The sequence below is a fragment of the Helicoverpa armigera genome, chromosome 6, assembly GCF_030705265.1.
Source record: "Helicoverpa armigera isolate CAAS_96S chromosome 6, ASM3070526v1, whole genome shotgun sequence".
Lineage (NCBI taxonomy): Eukaryota > Metazoa > Arthropoda > Insecta > Lepidoptera > Noctuidae > Helicoverpa > Helicoverpa armigera.
This window is the reverse complement of record NC_087125.1, coordinates 8,149,758-8,167,371: the sequence shown is the minus strand read 5'-3', so window position 1 is coordinate 8,167,371 and position 17,614 is coordinate 8,149,758. Positions and strand designations below refer to the sequence as shown.

General features: G+C 37.0%; 2 protein-coding genes across 8 annotated transcripts in view; one reads left to right on the top strand and one right to left on the bottom strand.

Moving 5' to 3' along the window:
- Positions 1-17,485, top strand: part of LOC110375477 (sodium/hydrogen exchanger 9B2) — a 43,816-nt gene extending 26,331 nt beyond the window's left edge. For 6 of the 7 annotated variants that reach the window (XM_021333592.3, XM_021333596.3, XM_021333594.3 and 3 more), the window contains exons 3-13: positions 7,142-7,233; positions 7,734-7,833; positions 8,814-8,962; positions 9,195-9,426; positions 9,705-9,874; positions 10,581-10,795; positions 12,099-12,270; positions 12,828-12,982; positions 13,246-13,410; positions 13,669-13,873; positions 15,696-17,485. In XM_021333592.3, coding sequence (XP_021189267.3) covers positions 7,142-7,233; positions 7,734-7,833; positions 8,814-8,962; positions 9,195-9,426; positions 9,705-9,874; positions 10,581-10,795; positions 12,099-12,270; positions 12,828-12,982; positions 13,246-13,410; positions 13,669-13,873; positions 15,696-15,874 — 1,834 coding nt within the window. In that variant the 3' untranslated portion in view covers positions 15,875-17,485. Of the gene's footprint in view, positions 1-323; positions 760-7,141; positions 7,234-7,733; positions 7,834-8,813; positions 8,963-9,194; positions 9,427-9,704; positions 9,875-10,580; positions 10,796-12,098; positions 12,271-12,827; positions 12,983-13,245; positions 13,411-13,668; positions 13,874-15,695 lie in introns of those variants that run through there. The other variant, XM_021333599.3, reaches the window with a different exon arrangement.
- LOC126057073 (uncharacterized) lies at positions 14,054-15,606 on the bottom strand. The gene has a single exon (XM_049852390.2). The coding sequence runs from the start codon at positions 15,463-15,465 to the stop codon at positions 14,242-14,244; it is 1,224 nt and encodes a 407-aa protein (XP_049708347.2). The 5' UTR covers positions 15,466-15,606; the 3' UTR covers positions 14,054-14,241.
- Positions 17,486-17,614: the final 129 nt, after the last annotated feature.

Sequence of the window (17,614 nt, the reverse complement as noted above, 5' to 3'; positions counted from 1 at the left end):
TTAATTTATTATAATGAGCAGTGAAATGACGAGCAACCGTTGTGTCGCTACGAGACAGAGCCTAACGCAAGTAATAATTAGTTAGCGAGCGGGCGGTTTGTGTACCCACGTAGTTCTGAGTATTCATCACATGCCTATGTAGTTATCGTTAACAGACGACATATAAAACCACATGGAACAAATCACTTGGCTGTTTTTAATCGCGATTGCACACATTGTATCGATGCGTGCGGAAGAATCGGAGGCAGCGGGCTGTGCGGGCGGCGCGGGCGCCGCTGTTATACGAGCGTTGTTTGCAGTGAATAGTATAAACACGGCCGCGACGCCTCGGGCTCATTTAGTCACTCATCACCGAGTCTGCGCCCCGTGCAATAGTTCGCAACGCATTTTTATGGCAGTGGGCCTACAGTTGTACTTTAGGAAAATTTTTGCACGTCGGCCAATGACCGGCCAGCCGGCCGGCGAAACTGAACGTACAGAGGCAGTCACGTGCCCGGGGTGAGGCGCGGCGGCCGACTCGTTCGCAGCCGAACCTTCTCTTATAAGATGCACATTCGCCGCGGCATAGGTGTGGAGCGTGCTGAGCCGAGCGGCATGCCCCCGCGTAAACCAGTCCTCCAATTCGCTCGCTAATCTAGTTATAGTGAACAAGACTCTCTGAGTACCATGTAGAATGTCTCACAGCAGCTTAAGTTGTCACTACGACAGCTACCTACCGTCAGATTCATCTCTCGAAACAGACGCACTCAACCGTCATTGGTAAGTTCAAACATATCCATATAAAATAATAAAAATTCAACAAACTCAAAACATAAATAATTATTTTTATTTAAACATCTTGCAAAATTCGTCTGTAAATATTAAACGATTATTATTTTCAACTAAGCAACGCCTTTTAACGCTTCCAACGCTTTTAAGTTTTCCTGAAATATCGTTATCACCCTCCAGTTACAAAAAAAAAAAAAGTTTAATTTGCGATATGTTATTTAAATTAAAATAAAATAAATAATCTCGTTTACAACTGCACGAATCGTCAAAAATGTGTCGAAACTTAAATATTTTATTATTCGGATATATTGTGTTAAATTGTGACTTCCGTCGGTGGTGTAACTGAACGCGCGTAATATCGGCAGCTATCCTTAGTGGCACGTTTCAGTGCGAGAACGCTTTCGTCGATAACTTGTAGGTACATAGCAGATATGCTAACAGTCGCGCGTACCGAACACCTGTGTAAATTTCAACTGAAAAATTCAGCAACATGTGGACCCGAGCCGCCTACGATATCAAACATCTTTACTATCTATACACATGAATAAATTCTCTTTAACATGTGCTATTTAAAATCGAAGCCATGGCTAAGGTCGTCGTGGACGCATATTTCTAGTTATATGACCCACATTTACTATCAACAATCCATCGTATAAAGATTGCTTGACATCTTGGCGGACAACACGTCATATAACGCACAGACCGTACTACCGACATGTTTTATCCATATAAGAACATCGGTATGACTCCCTAGAGAGGACGGTCATCATGAGACCGCCATTATCTTTTCAAAACACAATAGCTCCATGTTTTCGGTACGGCTTATTATTAATATCTGCCACAATATAGTTCTAAAGAATAATTTACTACCGATCCTTTTTAATCTGTCACAGGTTCGTGAAATTACTCTCTGAAATTGTAATTTCATTGAAAATTCGTATACTACGAATTAATTAACAGTAATGCCTGCTTAATTTCATTAATTACACCACAAACGTGAAGGTGTTTTAATTAAAAGAACATGTGAACACGTTTCACTTATTACTTCTGACTCAGTCGCCAAATTTGAATGTCTTTAGGGATAATATGATAAATTGCCTTGATTATGTCACGCACATGCGATTCGGAGAAAATCTCGTTAAGTTGACCGTAACCTTAAGACATTAAATAAATATTTAGCACTTCATATAAACAATTACAGCACTTCGAAGAAGGAAAACGTATATTAATAACAGTAGTTACAGTAATATTTACTATTTATTAATCATGATCAAGATTAATTACGTTCGGATATCGCGGTTTATAAAGGTAAACATTGGTCGCGTCAAGAGTAAGTTTCCAACAATTGGCTGTTACATTTAAGTGACTAAACATTGACCCACTGCACCGCACGTAATTTGCTGTCGATAAAGCCTTTACCATGAACTCACCTTGCGCCATGGATTGATTAAACAATACGTTGAATACTGAATAATTTCTGGTCTAACAGTAACACGTGGCTTGTAACAATATGGCGGCATTATTACATGTTGCATGTTACAGGCGTTCTATTGTCTCACACCTGTAAACTGTTCTGAAAAATCACTTTATTGACTATAAATTCTGCCTATAAAATAAAAATGCCTGAAATATGTAAGTACATATATTTACAAATGACATTTATTTTTGAAGATTTATTTTATAGTAAATCAATATTTGTTTTAAATTAATCATCATAAAGTCGTACCAACTATAGGTATGTTATTGAATCTGTAATTTACCACTCCTTGAATGAAACCACTTGTGCCTACAACGATTTCACATACTTTGTATTATGACTTTACCTTTACACATTACGTACGTTGATTATATGCCTTTATAAAAAAATGCTATCTCCTGCGGTTTCACAAGGGTCCCGGGGGAACTTCTACCCTTGCCCGGGCAAAATATAGGCGATATCATTCGGGGATAGTCTAGCTCCTGGGGAATTTGTTGCGCCACTTCTTCTTCCCAGCAAAAACACATAGGAAGTGGTGAAGGGCGGGCGTTTTGGGGGCTGTCTTTTGTTTTTGAAGTTCGAAAAGTGCTGATTTATCACCCTAATTTGAATAAACGTTTTTGAGATGAGCTCCTCAACAGTGAAAGAACGTTTCAAATTGGTTCATAGTTTCGGGGCTTTTAGAGTGCAAATCAATCCAATAAAAAAATGTTTCGTCTTTATTATATTGTTTTAGAAAAGCAGTACAAACCAGTATATTTGCATGTATGTAATATAAATGATATTACCTTCGAGGCATGTGTTAAAATATAACGCGACGTCTTTGACTTGCTGTTATGAATAGTAAGTGCTATAGATTGTTCCTTATAACTTAGTATCGTTTACAATGACAATAAATTCTTACATATTATGTTTAGCATATGTATCTTTTTCTATTCATATAAAATGAATAGGTAAATAAATCACATTTATGTTAGTACTATGAAATATTATATTTTTATAATTTTTTTGGAACAAAGCATGACGAATCAAAAGTGCTCGTATTTATTTAATCTCAGCTGAAGATAGTTTTAGATCTCAGCTATCTATTATTTACATTATACTTGGTTTTCAGACTAAAACCTTGAGATCTATTTTTAATTCATAAATAAAACATCTCGAGTTGTATTCTGTAAACATGAATTACTTTTCATTGATGGTTTTCAATACTGGAACAAAGAACTCGTTGTCAACCCGAAGATGCGTATTCTTGGAAATCGTAAACGGAGTGCAGCTACATAACTGCATGCTCTTGCGCACACACATGCAAACCGTGGGAAACTTACTATTTCTAGATATAAGGAAATTAAACTTTACAGAGATTTAATAGTTGACTAGTATATTGACCTTTCAAAACAGTATTTTTATACAAGAACTCGTTATATTGTGCAAAAATTGCTCGAAGCGAAATTAAATTGATTCAATTAGTGTTTCACTTTCATTTTTATATGCTGAGTGGCCTAGAGTTGGCGAAATATTTATGAATTTATAAAAATATAAAAAAAATTGATATAACATCACGCCGGCATTTTTAGATAAGTTTAAGATTTGAATACTTACTTACTTTTTGTAATAAATAAAAGACGACCATATTGGTCATGTTTTTTACAACCGCGAAGGAGTCTTCGCGGTTAGTTAAAGTTAACTAAAATGTAAATGAAGAGAAAACATATAGAATATAGGTTCCTCTATGTATTGTAACACGAGTTACACATTCGAACGATGTGTGAAGCACGTGTTGAGCATATGGCTACGAAGCACAAAAGATATTCTAAGAAATAAATTGTCATCACTTTTTGCATTGGCACAATCAGCACGTGATCACGGTCCTGTGACAAAATTAATGGTTATAAAATCCGCGCCGTGAAAATACTGTTTATGTAATTTAGCTATGTCAATTGTTCATGTTGTATGTGACTAATGGTTCTATTATAACAAATAATTCGTCAAGGTGACACGCGCTTATACAGATACATAAGTCCATATAGATAATAGGACAAACCCGTAACGGCCATAACTTAAGTAGGGTATGTGTCACGTGGCGAAGTCATTGTTATTCAGACCGCCAGAAGCTCTTCTTTTAATAATAAATACCGATGTATATGATTACAGGCAAACCACAAAACAATGGCGAACCTAATCCATAACCCATACTATTATTATTGCTAATCAGTTTACTGAAATGACAGGCAAATTATTGTTTTCGTCCTATTTATTTTTTCCTCGAACGGTAAACGGATGAATATTTTCGGTACATTTTCAGATCTTTAGATCTTCAGAATAGAACCGCTTTTCTTATTTTTAACTTAATTATAAAAGCTATTTTAACTAAGCTAAGGTAGCTTTCCTGTACGAGAGGTTACCGGACTATAAAGCTCATTTTAATAATAAAAATACTTTTCCTAGATAAAAAAATGCTAAAACACCTTATCATACCGCCGTTGGTGACAATCTACCGCTACGGCAAAGTAAACACTTCGTAACAGACAGAACTCAAACGCATGTAAGGATTCCATTATTCTTTAATCGCGCATTGTAACACAATCCGTTCTCTGTAACCGAGAGTCAAAACTTGCGGCGACAGTTTACACACACGATCGACACGTGTTCCAAACCAGTTGCTTTCAAACCAACATATGCAGGAACATTTGCATTAAGAATTAATTCAACAGCACGATAGTTACTTTAAAACCTGATGTAAATAAATTGTGTTTCTAAGCGTCTCTGGAAAACAATAAAATCAATTTACAGCTCAAAAGACAACACAAAAGAAGCCTCAAAACTAACAGCCAGTTCTGACGATCCTACACAGACACTCAACAACTGTAACAAATACTTTACCTCATTAGGAAAGAACCTGTCAGACTTAATTCTCGCTAAACTATCCGAAACACAAAGCTCTCTTGCTGATAAATACTCACCCATCTCAAAAAACTCACACTCATTCTTCCTTCACCCAACAGACAATACCGAAATCGATTCCTTAATAACTCAACTCAACAACGACAGTGCACCAGGCCCCGACAAACTCACACCAATACTTATTAAAAAAATTAGATCTTCTATCACCGAACCCTTGACTCACATATTTAACCTAAGCTTAGGAACTGGTGTATTCCCAGACCGATGGAAAATTGCCTCAGTCAGTCCAATTCACAAAAGTGGTGCTACAGAAATTCCAGACAATTACAGACCAATTGCACTGTTATCTATTCTCTCAAAACTACTCGAAAAGATTGTGAATAAACGTTTAGTCAACTTCGTAGAAAAGCACAATTTAATTTCCGAAAACCAGTTTGGGTTCAGGAGAGGCAGATCAACCGAAGATGCGGCGAGGCTTTTAACAAACACTGTTGCATCGAATATAGAAAAAGGAGAAAACGCCGTAGGGGTTTTTCTCGATCTAGCCAAAGCCTTTGACACGATCTCGATTGATCTCCTTCTTGTGAAGCTAGAAGCAATGGGCATACGCGGCACTCCACTAGATTGGTTTAGGAGCTATTTGTCTAACAGAAGGCAGTTTGTCAAGGTTGGAGATGTCTCCAGCACACTCTTACCGATAAATTTTGGAATCCCGCAAGGCAGTACCCTTGGCCCGACCCTGTTCTTACTGTACATGAACGATATCCTAAATCTGACTCTTGACAACGCTAAAATTATAGCTTACGCAGACGATACAGCAATCATATTCCATGACACCAATTGGAATCTAGTATACAAGCGCGCAGAAGAGGGACTACTGAAAATAGCCAAAGCTCTTGATAATAACCTCCTGACTTTAAACATTAAAAAGACTAAATTGGTAACTTTCTATAAAACTAAGAGATCCAAACCCCCGCAACATTTAACCCTTCAATTTCACACGTGCCGAAACAACTCAGAATCTCAAATAGCAGGATGTTCTTGCCCCATAATTGAACGAATACCCGCAATGAAATACCTAGGTATAACTCTAGATGACAATCTCTCTTTTAAAACTCATATTCACTCCTTATCCGGGCGAGTACGAAAACTCATACACGTGATGAAAAAACTACGTGACTGCACGCCCATTAAAATACTTCGCACTGTATATCTTGGTCTGTGTCAGTCAGTTCTTCAATATGGCATCTCTGTATGGGGAGGAGCCTCAAAAACTGTCTTCATAGAAGTTGAAAGAGCGCAAAGAGCTGTAATTAAAGTAATGCTCAAAAAAAGTTTTATTTACCCAACGAATGCTCTCTACAGTGACTTTCCAGTTCTCCGCGTACGACAACTATTTATCTTGTCCACAGTACTTCACACCCATATCAACTTACAACGCAGACCCGACTACCAGGATATAATCTCTAAGCGTACTATCAGAATACCCCTTCCACAAACCAACTCAGTTATAGCAAGACGCTCCCCTGACTATTTATACCCAAGAATCTATAATGAAGTCTTAAAAACCTGTGATATAATCGGCCTCAAGTTACACTCATGCAAAAAGATTATCAAAAACTGGCTTCTAACACTCACTTATGACGAAACAGAAATAATTATAAACAAGTAATAAAACCAGAAAGCAGATTCGCCCCTACAAGCTCCATGGCCATCACCCTCACAAACACACCCCCACACATCCACAAATAACACACACACACACACACACACACACACACACACACACACACACACACACACATGCACATTTCTTGATTTTTATTTTTTATATATCTCCTTATGTTAAATATTCGTCAATACCTGAATGTCGCAACTCGGACCCTCAAGACACAGGCTGTAGCTTAGTTTGAGGGTCATTGCCAAACTTTATTGTAATTCTTTTTTGATGAATAAATAATTTTGAATTTTGAATTTTGAATTTTGAATTTACAGGAATGGAAGCGTATCAGCAAAAGCAGAAGGGCCTTCGCGCCGCAAAAGCAACCTTCACAATGCCATGGCGGCAGATATGGACACATCTTGGGGTAATTTTCCATTTCAAGTTATTCACGACTACTTCAATGACATTAAGTTTAATTTTAAATACAATTACTTAAGTCCTTTGACAGGAACGTGACTATTGTAATTTATGCCTCGAGAGACAATTTTATCTCTCCTTCAATATCTATGAATTAAAATTTTCCACTCATTCAAACTGCATAGCACGGTAGCTTATGACACAGTTTTAGAAATTGTTTTAATCCAAAAAAACACAATGTTGAGTGCCAGCTATTGACCGGAACCATTATAACCCAGATTGCGGGAAGGCTCTAGACCTTGTTATAATTTTCCATAAACCTTTTTGCGATTTATTCTATAAACACAGTAAATGAAAGCAATTGCAAGGTCAGTTGACAGACCGTAATAAATGTACGATGTAGAAAGAACAGATGTCTTGTACATACTGGCTGTTGATTCCCACAATTTGATCGATCGCCATGCTGACTGACATTTGCCTTCTAACGCTCGACTGGTCACCACACAGATCGCCAGGCGCACATCGAGGGCAGGTTTAAGAAATATTCCACGACATCCTCCGTGTACTCCAAGAAGGCATTATCACAACAAAGCGAATACGTTGAAAGGTATGATATTGCATGCTTTTAATTAACAACACCTATCAAATTACCCAAAATTCTAGTTATTTTTGAACTTTTGCGGAAACTCCATAGAAAGTTGTGCTTTCAACACAGAGAATAAGGTAATTGGTTGAAGTCAAAAAAATCACGAAAGCTCCATGTTTGTTGGAGAGCTAGATTTTAGAACATAATTGCACTGACTGAGAAGCACTTTTATTGGTGAGTCCAACAGTTTGGTATATATATTGGCACTATAAGGAAGTGAAGTAGTTCGTCGGACTATTCAGCCTAAAACTGCACATTACTGTGCCGCACGAACGGTTATACATTATGCTTATCTCGTAGTTCTCAGTAATTTTAACTATAGGTATGTCACCTAGTTCGAACCAGTATCGAAGTCATTAAAAAAATATGATTTAAAGCTGTAACATAAATAGTAGCAATACGTGAGAAGTTAATAGCAGACACACATATGTGATTAAAAGTTATCTAGGCCATTCTAAGTGGGTCAAACCTATGTATTTCAGCGTACAGCAGCAATCTTGTCATAGCATAAGCCTCACTTTACGTGCCCTTAAGTGAAGCGTTAATAGGAAGTGTTAATACTCCATTACTTGATGGGTTAGAGTGGAACTTAAGGTACCTATGTGCTAAGATGTACCATGCAATTAGTGATGCCTCCTACAAAACTTCTAAGGCTCTAATTCACCGACAATATGAATGTCAGTTTTCTTAAAGCAACTGTTTACTATGGTTTTTACGTTCAACAGACGTTTATGTTGTGATTGCAAATAGTCATAAATAAATCAAATAAGACTGATTTAGTTTTCACACGTTTGTATAATAAAGAATGTTGAAGTTCTATTTCTATACGATGTAGCAAAAATCATTAAGAATACAAACGATTTATCATTCCCTGATTCGCTTACTATTGTGTCATAACATAACAAAGAAACCTGTTTGTAAACATGACTTCGTCTATTCAGATCTTGGTGGTTCGCGTGTTGCCAGAAGTGTCATTCAGAGGACGCCGGCATTCCCTCGTGGGAACCACCGAACTGGCAGAAGGTCTGCCCCTTCCCACTATGCCCTTCATATCGGCAATTCGCACAAAACGTCGCAGTATTAATCATTGGTAAGTAGTTTTATTGATATTTTAGCATTTGTATCAATTTTGAAGTTATTTTTATCGGACTTAAACCAAATATTACGTAAAATTTAGCCCAAACGTACTTAACTTTTTGTTTGTTGACAAATGCAAAATTAAGCGCATACAGTTTCTGAATATGAGAAATTGAAAAATATTTTCTATTCTTCCTTTTTTTTTAGTTTGCGATTTCATTGTTTAATTGGTTTATTTTGAATAGGTTTATTGGTATGGATGACACTATGGATAGTGATGGGCGACACGGTCGCGCCCGGAGGCCAGCTGTTCTCGTTCGCCGTGCTCACCATCGTCGCCTACTTCGGTGGCTGGCTCATGCAAAAGATCACAACCTTGCCAGCACTCATTGGAATGCTAATAATGGGCATAGTCATGAAGAACGTCGGTCTCGTCAACTTTGACGACACATTTCAAACTGTTGCGTCTTATATAAGGTGGTTATGCTTTGAGTACATTCAATATAGTCTAAACATGCATATTGTTTTTCTAGAATGTTCCTTCTTAAATAATAAATAATCAATAGTTCATTTAACACGACAGTCAAAACAAATATTTAAAATATCAATTAAAGTAACATACAACTATCATTTGATTTTCATGTCAAGTTCAAAATGTATTCAACTGTAAATTGCAACCCATATGTGTGGACTCTAACTAAATGAATTTCATGCACATTACGAGAAATATTAACATGATCATTAAAATATTTCAGAAAAATAGCTCTAACGATCATCTTAACGCGAGCCGGTCTGGACTTGGACCCGAGCGCCATGAAGAAGTACTTCTTGACCGTCATCAAGCTGGCCCTCGTACCCTGGACCTTCGAGTGTATTCTCTGTGCCATCCTCGCTTACTTTTTCTTGGGATTACCCTGGAATTGGGGTAAGTTGACCTTACGATTAATTAAAACAAAACGTAACATTGGAAATAACGAGTATCCCTAGCAGTAATAGCATAAATAACAGAAATTGCCACAGCTGTCTGATTCTGTAACTTCGTTGGGTTTCAAATCCTTGTCTTTGTCATTAATAAATCAGTTCTAAGATAATAGAGTGTCTAATTGTCGCTGTGACTTACACAATAGATTTATATGATATGCTGACTCAGAGCATGTTACGGTTCGTAAAATTTATACAATGAATGAATCTAGCGTGCATGATATTGCTGTAGGGCCTCAATACGTATTTACTATTATGTGTTTCGTTAACACAGTATTTCAATCTTACATATATAAGCTAAAACAAAATTATGAAATTTTGACTAAATTATAATCTCTGAAAGTACCCAAAAGAACGGGGAAGGAAAATTCAGATAGGTTCAAATTACAAACAAAACAAAATGTAGTGCTTATGAAGGAACTACATATTTGGCTGAGGTCAGTCAGGCTATGTCAATAATTTGATACACCTCTACATACATTGCTGTTGGGATGATGTTATCACCAAGCAAACTTTATATCGACGCGACGCCTTACATTCCTAAAGAGTCTTTTCAGGAGGACGATATAGGATATGCTTCGCAACGTCATCTTCTAAGAACTGCATACCCTTTTTAAAACGTGTCTAATTTTTCCTTCTCTCATTTTCAGCTTTCCTGCTATCATCAATAATCGCTGCGGTGTCGCCGGCGGTCATCGTGCCGTGTCTATTCCGACTTCGTGCGAAGGGCTATGGAGTGTCCAAAGGCATCCCGACCCTAGTTCTCGCGGTGTCCGGAGTGGACGACGCGGCTAGTGTCGCCGTCTTCGGGACCATAGTATCCATCATGTTCTCTAACGCGTCGCTTACTATGAATATTATTCAAGTGAGTATTTTTATCAACAAAGAGTTTGTATATGGATGTTTGATCTTGTTCTACGCAAATCCCAAATAAGACTAAATGGATTTTGAAACTTGGCACTAATAAAGCTTACACATCAGAACAAGTCTGCCTCGGGAAGCTGGTGAAACTAGTTCGCTATAAAGTAAAACATATTAAGGAAAAGTCGTGTTTAAAAATATTTGTTAGGCAAGTATCCGTAACAGCTAAAGTAGGTATCAGTAAACCAAATTATAAAAATGCTGAATTTGCATAACATTGTTGTCAGATTAATGGATCAGAATTTTGAGCAATGAAACAAGTCCAATCGAGTTTAAAACGAGTTCTCCAATCCAGATTTATTTGACGCTGTAATTGACATTTCAAAAAGAAATTAACATTCTAATGTCGGTTATAGATTTACATTTACAAGACCGAATAGTTCAGAATCGTGTAAACAGTAATTAATTTGCATATTGCAAAGCAAAATTGCAAAATATTTATTGGATAAGTTAAAATTTAAAAACTATTCTTGCCTAAACATAACCACAAACCGATTAAACTATCGGTCGATTTAAAGTTTGCAGTCCGTAGTAGATCTTCGATAAACACCATTGCTTAACTATGCCAATATCGGAAAAATTAAAAAAACAACTTAACTTGTCTTGAGGAGTGGTTTTCAAAGTACATAATATAAGATACTGAAGGGTACTTTATCGTCACACTTTGTTGTTTTAACGATGCGACTGTAAGTACCTAGTTAGGACACTGTATGCACAACAATAGCATAAGCCGCTGTGATTAGCGAACAAAAGGACATCCTGTTTCATCGTAACACTATTGAATTCAAGCCAGTACATAACGTACTAATTAGTACATTCCTTTGATGTGATGAATTCTACTCAACAATTACAGACAAGTTATCATTCATAGCTGTTTTATAAAACGATTGCTAGAAATGAGCTGAGTATATGGCCTCTAGTTGCACTATGGCATATAGAACATCATTATAAGCCAGTGTGACACCCACAACCTGCGTGCATGACAATCGAAATTAATTGTGTAACCTTCATGAAAGATTGATTTGAGCTTAGTCTGTGTGGGCCGTAATAAATGCTGTGTAATAGATATGAAATATCTGGTGGATCTAAGCAAAGCTTTTGAGCCCCTTATGAAAGATTTTGGGAATGATTAGGCCTTCATCGATCAACTTTAGCTTTTTTGTACTATGAAGGTTGTATTAATGAATTAAAAAGTTGAAACTCTAGAGGAGTTTCGAAAGTCAATGTTCTTTTTTTGAAATTTTCAGGGCCCTCTCAGTGTGGTCGGTGGCATTGTACTAGGAGTTTTGTGCGGGTACCTGGTGAAGTTCGTTCCTGAGCGCAATGACGCCTTCTTGGTGCCTCTGCGAGTGCTGATGCTGTTGATGGGAGGACTCATGATGGTCATGGGCTCTGAGGAGATCGGCTGGGCTGGTGCTGGTATGTATTTTTTCTTATATCAAGGATTACTTGTAATAAGGATTGAGACAGTGTCAGTATTTTTTCACTTATTTTCTTCCTTAGTATATACTTGTATTGACTAAAATTATTTTTCATTACAATGTTTGAAAAAATGGAAACAATCTCCTAAGCCTTAACTCAATATTCCGTAGAATTTACAAACACAAGTAAACGTAACGGCGAGCACGTTGGTCTTATTAACTGAGTAAGTGTAAAAACTGTAGTCAACAAGCACGGATGATTGTTTTCCGCGTGTAGTGGTTAGCTTTCACCGAACAATGCCTTGTTATAAGTCAATGACTGTGTTGACAACCGATAAAGTCAAGGAAACAATGTGAATTGCAAAAGGTATCATACGCATGGATTAATTTCCCACTAAGGGATATTTTGGGAATATACAATGTGATACTTGAGATTAATAGTTATTATGTAGTAAGTAGGTAGTACTACATAGATAGTACATTTTAAAGAGTATTCAATATCTATGTCTTATGTTTTGATGAACATATGCTCAAAGAACATTTTCTTTTTTTCAGGACCATTGGCTGTCATCGCGTTTGCTTTCGTAGCGTGCAAGAATTGGACAGAGATGGGTTGGGAGCTGGAGGACAACCCAGTAGCGACCGCTTTTGAAGTCTTCTGGATGTTCTTCGAGCCTATGCTGTTTGCTGTGACTGGTGCTCAAGTCGTTGTAAGTATACAGAGCTCATTATATACAGTAAACCACTTTTATTTATGAAAACATCAGCGTCATAGGTATCCACGCAAAATTTATTAACTGACAAAGTGAGCATACAAACCATAGAGGATGGAAAGATGATGCACATACTGTCATATTGAGATCCCAAAGATACTTTATTCTTCTTTCAAAGCACCATTGACCAACAACGTCAACAAAAGAAAGTCGAAAACCTATTCCAATTACAAATATTTAAAAAAAACCTTTCTTTTCAGATTGCAGAGCTGGAGCCTCATTTGGTAATGATCGGGGGTGGTATTCTGATCACGTGTGTGATATTGCGTTCCATTGTGACGAGTGTGTGTGCGGTGCGCAGCAACCTTAATATGAGGGAGAAGATATTCGTCGGCCTCGCCTGGATGGCCAAAGCTACGGTGCAGGTGATTAATTTAGAATACTTATTTTGGGACAGTGATTGAATTGTGTTATGGAATACTTAAAGTAAAATTAAAAATCTGTAAAATTAATTTTCTGAATTAAGAATATCGAGCTCAGTGGTTTATGAAAGAATACCTAAATTGTATAAAAAAGGCAGGCGTATCTTTGATCACAGACACAACAGTTTGGCTGACTGGTCCCCTTAAAAATAACTATCCTATTTTTTTTTTGTATATAAATAAATGTTCTTATTTCCACAGGCTGCTCTAGGCCCAGTGGCTTTGGATCAAGTGCGTTACATGCTCGTCGACGGGAAGCCAGACCCGTTGATGATACAATACGCAGAGACTGTTGTCACGGTGTGCATCCTATCCATAGTCATCACAGCGCCGATTGGAGCCATCGTTATAACGTTAACAGGGCCGAAGCTGCTATCAAGAACGACTAAACCACCCGTGTTGGAAGGTAAGATCATTATTATTCAATTCCATTCGACAAGACAGGAGTTATATAGCCATATTATTTCCTTCACATTATATATCAATAAAATTGACAATAAATGCAACCTAGTTTAGGTACTTTAGCAAAGTTCTCCCGTAAAATATGCGGTTTTCACTTCATTCGTTTCATATTAAAACAACTGCGTCGAATATTGTTCATCGTTTAATTATCTATATAAATTCATAACATATTCCTTCTAAGCATACTGTTAATTTATTCAATGTACGTTTTAAACGTACATACATAACATGATAATAAACCGCAAACAACATTATTAGGTACTTTTGTACAAAGATAAAATTCTAACAATCGTTGCTATAAAAAAAACACAATTAATGATAAGAAAAGTGTTGTGGTGGAACTCGTCGCGGATCATATGATTGGCCCTGATTCTGTGAGGGATAGTTGGGGATACTAGGATTGTAAGCATTTGAACCATTTGACGAAGGATAATTTGGATTGAAATTAGTATTGCTAGGATACGACCCATTAGATCCGGGTCGGTAAGGAGAACCAAATGATGATGTTGTATTGTGAGATCCTTGCGATCCATAAGGACTGTACGGAGATGGTTGAACTCCAGGATAGTTGGGATACCGAGAATTAGTGGAACCAGGCCAGTGTGATGGATTAGGACGAGACTGATTAAAAGAAGGATACTGATTTGGATTGAAGTAAGGTGGTCTTTGGCTAGTTGAATTTAACACTTGAAAAGGATACTTGTTGCCAGATGAAGGAGGATGGCCTGGGAAGGATGGCATAGGCGTATTGTAACTGGACCCATTTGGCGGTCGGTAACCACCTGTATTTGGTGGATAGTTAAAGGTCTGATTTTGCAGAGGATTATACGGGCTTTGATTAGGATTATGAAAACCAGTATTAGGATTGAAATTGTTCGTTGGATAACTAGGTTGTGAGGAGTTGTAGCGGTTTGAATTCCACTGTTGAGGGCGCTGGGTGTAAGGTGATTGACCAGATTGATTATAGCCAGGTTGTTGGTAATTAGAGTTTGGACCATATGGATTAAAACTAGGTTGCTGTTGATTGGGATTTTGACCTGAAGGATTGTAAGATGGTTGCTGCTGATAGGGGTTTTGGTTTTGATAGGGATTATTACTTGGTTGTGGCTGGTACGGGTTCTGCCCGTATGGATTTGTATTGTTTTGTGGTTGGTATGGATTATACGGAGGTCCCGACGGTAGTTTTGGATACAGTGGTGAATAAGAGTTAGTTGCTTGCCGCTTTGTCCGGGGTTTGATGTCGTCAACAGCTTCACCTCCAAGAATTATACCAATAACTTCATTTTCTAAATCTTCGTTTTGAACGAGTTCTGCGTCGTTTATAACAAATGACACGTGTGTCTCGTCCGGAGGTATGACTTCAACATTATTTTCGTTTGAATTCAACGATTTCAGGGGTACATTAATATCAGTTTTCACATTGTCGGAGAGTAACTGATCATTCACTGAATCTCCATAGTTTAGTCTTACACCAAGGATTCCACTGCATAATATTAGTACTAATATAGCTTTAATACCAAGTGTTGTAGTCAACATTTTAAAAACGAATAAACATCAGTCACACAACGCTCACAAAATAATGTTATCGAATAAACTTTGACCCAACTTATCTCACAATTCACAGTATGCGCGATAGACACGAGTGCTCACGTCCCAACCTTGTTTATAATAACTAATGTATCTACAAATGTCTTAGTTTTATAGTTGTTATTTTCCTGTTGAATGTTCATGGAAAACGTGTGTTTATTGTGAATGACTTTGTTCAGGTTGGCGACAAACCCACCGGCCGTCTATTCGAGACATTTCGATCATCGACGAGGAGGAGGTGGCGGAGCGCGACGCGGAGGCGGAGGGCTCGCGGCCGGGCAGCCCGCGCCCGCGCACCGCCGCCTCCAGCCCGCCCGCGCCCATCACCGTGCAGCCAACGCACAACCCTCCGCAATAACCAGCCACCTACTGCGACTAGTGATGCCATTCCATTTGCTACTTCACTCGAACCGACTTACTTTCTTGTATGCTGTTTTTAATGATGGCCTTGTACAAGTCATTTTATACAGGGATTTAATAGAAAGTTTCAACCACGAAGCCTTTCTGCAAATTATGCGTTACTTTAACGATCGAAAAAGCTTCGACTACCGTTAATATGAAACTCCGGTAGTCGGGTCTCAACACGAGATTGGTACAGAAAACATATTCGAATGCCTTGAATCATTACAAATAAATAATAGCTTAACTTTACAGACGTCAATTTTAAAGATGTTGGCATTTTTTATATGATTAGCTTGCAATCAAATGATCACAAATAACTATTTAAAAGTTATCCCAATTTCATTAATTACATAATGCAAAAGCCACGTCTGTGAAATTTCGCTTTTTCATTCCATGTAGCATATAGCATACTAGTAGATGCTTAGCGGATACGAAGAAGCAACGCCGTTCTGAAGGGATTCGTTACATTCTAATTTAAAAATTCCTGAGATGTCTGTTCTATTTAGTGAAATCGCCCTAAAATCTTTTTATTTTAAGTTTCTTAATATTTATTTAAAATAAAGTTTGAACCAGTAAAATTATTTCTAAAAGAAATTACATTCGTTTCAAAAGAGATTGTAACTAAAATATGATTTAGGTACTTAGAGGGTTTAGTGTAAGATATTTTTAATTATTTTAATTATTGTTCATGTGATAAAGGTGTATACTTATTAATATTTGGTGTCTTAAAACCTCGCTAGTGAAGTTTACTTATTTTATTATGAAATATTACCGCTGTAAGAACATATTTAACTTATAAGTACCTTCGTTTGTCGACTATATTCCTATAAGTTTTATTTTGCATAGTGGTCATCAGTATTGCTATTATTTATGAAAACAATTTAGTTTAGGTAACAGAGCCGTACTATAATATATGATTGCCATCACTGATCCAGCGTGAGAGAGATGAAGCTATGTCAGACAAATAGCACCATGCCTTCTTCACACAAGAACTGTCTTGATGCTGATTGATATTATAGTGAGGCCCTAGCACGAATATTGTTAATATTATTCGGTACAAAAAAAAACTATTTAAAATAAGGATCGATGCAGCATATCCTTTGCTCATTGTTGATAATTATGTATGTTAGTTAAGTAGTCTGTATATTATGTGTAAAAAAGTTTCTTCAGTTTAACGTATCGTACGTTTATCACTACGTATCAACGTATTAATTTTTGTATAACATATTCCATTTGTAAATAACTTCCCCAAGTCACATAGTTAATGTAAGTACTTATTATGCATCATGGAATTCAAATATTTTAGAGTGAACTGTGGGACCAATTTATTTTAAAATATTACCACGATTTAATAAATTGAATTTGTAATTAATATAATATTTCAGCAGACATCGCCTATCCGAAGAGTATTATAAAATAATATTTTAAGATCATCACTGTCTGTTTTCAATATTGTATCAATCTTTATCAGTTTAAAGAACGTCGTTTTATATGAAAAGATGTGTAAAATATCATGATGAATTATCGAAAAAAGTATAAAAGCAATAAAATATTTACCAAGATATTACATTGTTGTCCGTTTATTTCATATATCCTGTAAAATCTCTCCCAAATACCAAAATAAATAAATACATACCCGTCAAGCCGAAAGAGCCGAATAATAAAGCCAGCTTTTCACTATGGGATATAATACAAC